The sequence below is a fragment of the Habropoda laboriosa genome, unplaced genomic scaffold (genome assembly GCF_001263275.1).
Source record: "Habropoda laboriosa isolate 0110345459 unplaced genomic scaffold, ASM126327v1 scaffold119, whole genome shotgun sequence".
NCBI lineage: Eukaryota > Metazoa > Arthropoda > Insecta > Hymenoptera > Apidae > Habropoda > Habropoda laboriosa.
Genome location: NW_017100225.1, coordinates 450,760 through 457,866, shown reverse-complemented (window position 1 = coordinate 457,866; position 7,107 = coordinate 450,760). Strand labels below are relative to the sequence as shown.

Genomic DNA, 7,107 nt, shown 5'->3' with positions numbered 1-7,107 from the left:
GTACGATAATTGAGATCAGGGTACTTGGCCTTAAGCCTTTTGAGCCTCCGACGATCGGCCAATCCCCTCGATAAGCGTTTATTATGGACGAGATTCTCAAGATCCGCGACTACATCGCCCTTGGCTTCGCCCTTTTACTCCCTCTCTCTCTCTCTCTCTAGGTTTCTCTCTGCGGGCCAATCCTCTTCAGGTTGCGAGATTGCGCCGGTAATTGCTCCTCGATTTCACCTACGTACACACGGCTTTCTATTGTTGCACATGAGCGTACGATCTCTCGTGTGTACATATGCGAAGGGGAGAGAGGGCGGCGGATAGGAGAAGGGAGGAGAGAGCAATCAGTGACGAACTCTCGAGACTGTTCCGGCTGATTGCAATTAAGAGGATACCAAACCAGCATCGACGTCGCTCCTTGACCGTTCCCCGTATTAGCATCCAGAGAATCGCGTACCCCGTGAAAGGGATCAACCTTCGAGGTGAAACGCAGATCACTCGAGCTTCCGGGAATCCAAGAGTCTCGTTTCCGATTCGAGTCGATACCACGAGTTAAAGCGAGTAGAAGCGGAATAATTTTTAGGGTGGTGTTTGGGACGCGTCTCCGCTGCGTAATCCAGGCCGAAAGCGATCGGTCACGGAGGCGAAAGAGAACTCGCGTGAGCGTTTCATTAATTGAAAGCGGCTCGGCCGGGACACGTAAGTCGCTCTAACCCGGGAAACGGGCAGGACAACATCGATTCGGGGTTAGCTTCACGTTGAAATTAATCCAGGTGAGCCAAAGTTACATCTGGCTTCGGCTAAGCCGGGCTTTTTGGTGACTTAGCCGACCACGTGACGCCGGGTTTCGTCTTACTTGCAGCTCGATATCCTCCGCGACGCATCACCGAAAGTCCCTCGATGACTTTCCCCTTTCGTGCTCCTCTCCCTCCTCATACTCTAACTCGGATACTCCCGGATTAAGGGACATTTTCCACGGCTAGTTTGGCTAGTAGATCTACCGCGAAAATTCACGCGTATAAAAATATCTCTCGAAGCAATGGGATTCTTGCCGGAGCACGATCCGAGGAGACAACGAAAACATTCTGTAGATCCTCTCGTCTGTTCCGAGAGTATTTTTTTCATGTAGCGGAAGAAGGGAGAGGCAGCAAGGATCTTCGTGACCCCTCGTTAAGACCGATTAGCGATCTAAACTTCGATGAACTCCGAGTTCGGGAACCCGCTGGGATATGCGATTTCCCTCTCTCTCTCTCTCTCTCTTCTCTCGGGAATCCCGTTGGACCATCCTTGAGGATCGACGGTATAAAGACCGGTTTATCTTTAGTGCCCCGGCACCAGACGTTTCTTCGCGTGGAACTCGATTAAACTTCCATTGCAACTTTTACGAGACACTGTCGGGGCTTAGGTAGGTATACGATCGCAAGCTCCGCGGCCAGCCCCCTACTCCCGGCGATCAAAAAATCCGTAATCTGCTAAAAACTAGTAATTGATTATAAAATTGCGGCCGGCGGATGGGTATAACCGCACGGCGAGAGAAGGAAAGCTGGGTTAACTGTCGCGAGTGTGATTTAAGCGAATACCGCGTCCTGAAACGCGCGGCAAATATATTTCCCCCGTTGTTCCAAGGTTTCCTACCGAGCTTCCTACCCCTCCGGTATAATTTTAACGAGAAACCGTCGACGTTTACGAAGAATATACGATCGCGAACGACCACGACAGCCGCCTCCGAGTAAATCGCCGTAATTGATCCGAGAAATTATCGTAACGACGCAATTACCAGCTTCTATCTCGAGCGAGGGAGACGGGGAGAGAGAGAGAAAGAAAGGTGTATAAGTGGTCGAGAACAGCGTGGAACATTTCGACCGAACTGTACGTCAATTTCGTTGGATGAAAAGAGAAGAAGAGAGAGATATCGAAAATTGGTGGGCTGCTGAAACAAACAACTGGTTGGATTTATCGGTAGAATCGATCCTTCTCCTCTATTCCTACCGGTGTCTGAAACCACCTTAAGCTGATCAGAGAATTGGTTGGTTCCTGCAACGTTCGTCGAGACGCCCGATAGATCCTCTCGTATACGATCGCGATGGTTAGACGACGCCGATAAAACGTAAGAATCTTCACCCGAGTGCGTCGCCGGTAACTGTCGTCGAATTCCACGAATATTTGCGAAGAATCCGCGAGCCAAAGGCAAACGTCGAGTGTTACAAGACGTTCACCGAGGGGTTGTAGAGCCAAAGGAGGCACTCGGCGAGCGTCTAGAGTGACTGATTAAACCCCGGGTTTTATAGGCATTACGCGTCCCGGGTAAAATACCTCCGAGCGTATAAGTATACGCGCGCACCGCCACCGCAGCAATCTATTTACATGCATAAATATACCTGTATTATGCATAACGCGTATACGAAACGATGGTTGTTGCAGCGGCAAGTACACTACGTAAACACCGCCGGTTCCTCCGATTTTCCTTCTCCCCTTCGCGCTTGCGCTCCCTCAACTTCGATCCGGTCTTTTCCGACAAACTTTCATCCGGGGGAAAGTTTCGCGCTGTGATTGTGTCGTCGAAATCTGCATCGCGTTCCCCGCGATCCTTGGCCGTAGGTTACCCCGACGTCTTTTTCGCCGAACTTTCGGCAAAGAGATACGTGCGTACGTGTGTACAGTTGAAGGAAGAAATATAGGAGAGCGTTTCACGTATTCAAAGGGGAGACTAGAAGAAAGTTGGAATACGTTTAACGTAATTTTACGATCTCGCCACTGTATTTCTTCGAGCGACTGTACACCTGGCGGAGTTGAGAATTAAAAACGTTCGTCACGGGAGGCTAACGAGCGTGCCAGGGCTGTTCCACTTAAACAGTGCCGTGCAGCCGTGGAGCACAGCTGGCCAAGCCGCGTTGGAAGAATACAGTTTTGTTAATTATCCGAGGAAAACAGCAGGCTGGCTCCCACGCTGGGCCACTATCAACTAAAACGTCACGTGCGAAAGAGCGGCGGGCGTGAACGCGAACCAAGAATTAGCCTGCAAGATTTCTCGCCCCTGCCCCACCCTCTTTCAAGACCGACCCGCTGCATTATGCTCTCGGTGTCGATTTCATATCGTCCTCGTTACACAATCAACGCTCCGAACAACGGACTCTGTGTACAGTTTTATAATATGCAAAGTAACCTGTTCTTTCACTCAGCTCTCCAACTCTGTTTCGAAATATGTTACTTTACCCGAAGTATCTGGAGGTAAATTAGTCGGTGAGCGAGACAGGCAAACTTTTCTTCTTTTTATTTTTAGATTCGTTTTAACCGGTCCATTTCAAGTTTCCGTATATACATACGTCGTACTTGGGTTGTTGGCACGACTTCTTTCGGAGAACGATACTCGTTAAACTAGCCGGGTACAGAAGGGTAAATGAAGTTTGATCGACAGCAGGCCGGCAACCTGCGGAAAGGAGTTGTTCCGCGAATTTTTCACGGTGGAAACATTTTAAACGAGTCCACGGCCGACCAGAATCCACATAGAGGCGTTTGCAGAGGCTGTTTTCTCAGGCTTGTGTGTACGGTTTACCGCGGCGCGGCGTGTAGCCGGCGCGAGGGAGAAAAAAAAGGAACGGAGGATGGTAAATGGCCAGGAGAGCAGTCGTTTGCTCCGCGCTCTGTCACACAATATCGTTAATCCTTGGCTCTAATTTGCGTTTCTTCATCCGGCGACTTCGCCACGGATTCCGGTTTGCCTCTGAATGCGCGGGGAAAAAAGGGATTCGGCCGGTGAAAGCTGTAACAAATATACATTTCGGGACGAAGAGGAACGCGAGAAGAAGAAGAAGTAGTAGGAGGCGGAGAGAAAAAAATGCAAGGTAAAAAGCGTTCCCTTAATTGGACAGGTGATTTAATTAGGCAGTCGCACGAAACTTGTTAGCCGGGGGATAATTCTAAGGAAAGTACACTTCTAATTGAAGTTTCTCGATGACAACAGTTCGGTAACTAGCTCAATTAAGAAAATTGCAACAGAACGAAACTCGCGGAAGCACAACCCGCTTCTTGTCTACATTTTTCATACTCCGCTGTTTGTTGCCAAACTGGCAAGTTTTTTTTTTTAAGGATTCTACCTAGGAAAAGCGACAACTTTGCCGCTAAAAATTTCATCTTCCGTCCGATCTCCGAACCATTTTTCCCCGTCCTCGCGTACAAGCGGCGAGCAAATTCGACGAGTTTCGCGGAGAGGAAAATTGGTGCGAAGAAGAGGAGGAGCAGACGAAGGGCGAAGGAAGAACGATAGAAAAAGCTGCGCTACACGCGGGCTAATTACAGAACGGGGAATTCACAGGGTTGTAATACACACGGCCGATTGTCCCTGGAAAAGCTTGTCTACCCGGTTTCATAATGATTATTATCGCCCCATTTGGAACATCCCGCGGTTACCTGTTTATTAATGTATGGATATATTACGATTTATTCGCTGGTCGAGCAACGATTGCGCGATTATTACAGGCGAGGAGGCGGTCGTGCGTCGTTTAATTATGGCCGCGATAATTTTAAATAAATTACCGTTGTTCATTTGTCAATCCCCAGTTTCCTCGTAAATTTCATCGAGCCCTCACTGAAACGGCGCGAACGCGCGGAATTTGTTAATTACGCCGGTCGTTTAAACCGGGTGAGAGACTCCGTCCTATCCTCACCTCAACTCTCTCTCTCCCTCTCTGCGTAGTCTCCACGTGCGCACACGTACACTAACTATCTCGAATTTATGCCTGTTCAAGGACAAGACGAGGGAATCGTGCTATCGCCGCTGATAGGAGTGGCGGTCGGTGCTGTGGTCTCGCTTGCCCTCCTCATCTTTGTCGTTGTGATGCGCGCACGACGGGAGAGAGTCTCGAAGCCACGACACGAAAAACCGGCGGAGCTCAGCGAACTTCCGGCGCAGCAGTATCCCTCGCAGAATCCTCAGCAAACGGTAGAAACCGATCCAGACGTGATTCCGAATAAATTCGGTAAGTTTGCGGTGTAAAAATGGAAAAGAAAAAAACAAGCGAAACGAACGATCGATCTCTGGCGGCGGCGGTGGCCGGTCTGGATTTTCGAATAATGGCCAGGAAACGTTTCTCGCAACGCGCAGTTAATCTAATTGCACGGGTTACGAGCCCCAGCCACGATTTGTAGTGGCGGCGTGTATAGATTTTATTCAATTACCACAGCTTACACGGTGCAAACGGCGGTATTTCATCGCAACAAAAGAGATCGAACCGGCTCGACAGATATTTTCCAAAAACATTTTCCATTCAGGCCAGCTCGAAGCGTGATTGCAGAGAGCCGGTTCGAAGGGTGGGCCAGGCGGGGGAGGTTTTCGGCCAGAGAGAGAGCCGATTCGTTCGATAGTCCGAGAAGTTCGTGGCCGGTTTCGAAGGGGCGGGATAGAAATAGCGGCGAAACGTCGATGAGATAGTGCATGTGTTTTCCCGGAGAAACATACCCAAGTGTATTTTCCTATTCTTCCTTAGCGATTCCTCTCTACTTCACTCTGTTCTATACCTCTCCTCTTTGAATATAAACGAATGACTGACTTGGGTGGAGGGAGGGTTCACCGAGAAACACGACTCCGTCGAATTGCCAGGAATTCTTTAATAATACACTCTTTACGAAAAATTCTCCACACATGTGTATCTCGTTGGAAAAATTGCATGGAAACTTTCCCGATAAAAACGAAGCCTCTCGATACTCATACCCGAAGTTAGTCATTCCTGTGCTATCGGTACGAACTTGCCGGATCGGGAAATGCGAGATAAAAAAAGAGAAAAAAGGGAGAGAGGAAAAAAAAGGGGGTAGAAAAAGCGAGAAAAAAAGACGACGCGCGAGGCTAATTGTGACGGGGTGGGAGGAAGGGCAGGCTCGTTTCGCTTCATAACGTTGCCGGCGAATCCCAAAAGAATTGTCCCCGGTCCGATGTTGCAGAGGGCAACCTGGTGGAAGTGAGTCCGCCGAGTTATCCAGGCGGATATCCCCCGGGACACTGGGTCACGCCCGGACCTACGCCAAGCATAGACGAGCTCTGCCACAAATTCACCGGAAGACCGACGGAGCTGAGGTTACCATCGAGAAGCACGATACCGAGTTTACAGAGCATGCCCATGACGGGAGTGATGGTGGGCGGTGGAGGCGGTGGAGGCGGCGGACAGGGCGTCGTGGTCACTGGGGGCCAACCAGCCGGTATGGTGCTAGGCGGTGGTCAGGGCGTCGTCGTGGCTGGCGAATGTTTGGACGGTGAGGCGATCAAGAGACGGCTGATGGCGAACAGGCTTCCCGAGAGCTGCGTCTAGAGAACGAGACCCCCGTTGCTGCTCTCTATACTTCTTACGAACATTCTCATTCACTTAACGCAAAACCACCGTTGTCCCTTGTCCTCTATTCCTGAAAGCTTCACGATCGTTCGCCGCGACGCGACGGCTAAAACACACATATGTGTACATATACAACGGCGAATGCGACTTTTGACTCGAAGACAATCTCCACCAACTGTATCTGTTGCCGAGAGGATGAGCGAAACATGCGAGAGTTCTCGGATTCGTCCAACAGTTTTCTTTTCCTTTTCTTTTTTTTTAACTACCGGATAATACTGTATCCGATAGAATTGTTTCGTAAACGTTTTCCGAACAGTTGGACAGGTTGTTTTTTCCTTTCTTTCTTTCTTGTTTTTCTCGCGCGCAGCAGGAGGGAAAGAAGAAGAGTCGAGCTGGGACAGAGTTAGGTGAAAACTTGGCGTTGCCGGAGTTCTCCACCTGGGGGAAGTACGCCTCTCCGTGGAAAGTTGTCTCCTTCTGTCTTCGAACGTCGCGCGTCGCTCGAACTTTTCTTCTACCTCTGTTTCCAATGATCATCGACACTGTCTCCTCGCATATATCTTCCTCCGCTACGTGATTCACCGGGCGGACCCGCGCGGCGTGAAAATTCCCGCTGAAAAATTGCGAACAAATGGCGACACAGTCTCGGGTAACATATCGAGGGGACGCGACTATCTTCCCCTTTGCACCAACGAAGAAACGAGGGGACACCCCGCAATTTTGAATTTTTATCCGGTCGAACGAAGAAGAAGAATATTAGCGGCCTCTCGAGCTCGGACGAAGCTTCTATCTCTGC

General features: G+C 49.9%; 1 protein-coding gene across 1 annotated transcript in view; it reads left to right on the top strand.

The window, feature by feature from the left end:
• LOC108571154 (nephrin-like) overlaps positions 1 to 6,290 on the top strand; it is a 72,478-nt gene extending 66,188 nt beyond the window's left edge. The window contains exons 12-13 of the mRNA XM_017933133.1: positions 4,737 to 4,967; positions 5,926 to 6,290. Coding sequence (XP_017788622.1) covers positions 4,737 to 4,967; positions 5,926 to 6,290 — 596 coding nt within the window. The remainder of the gene's footprint in view (positions 1 to 4,736; positions 4,968 to 5,925) is intronic.
• The last annotated feature ends 817 nt before the right edge of the window (positions 6,291 to 7,107 follow it).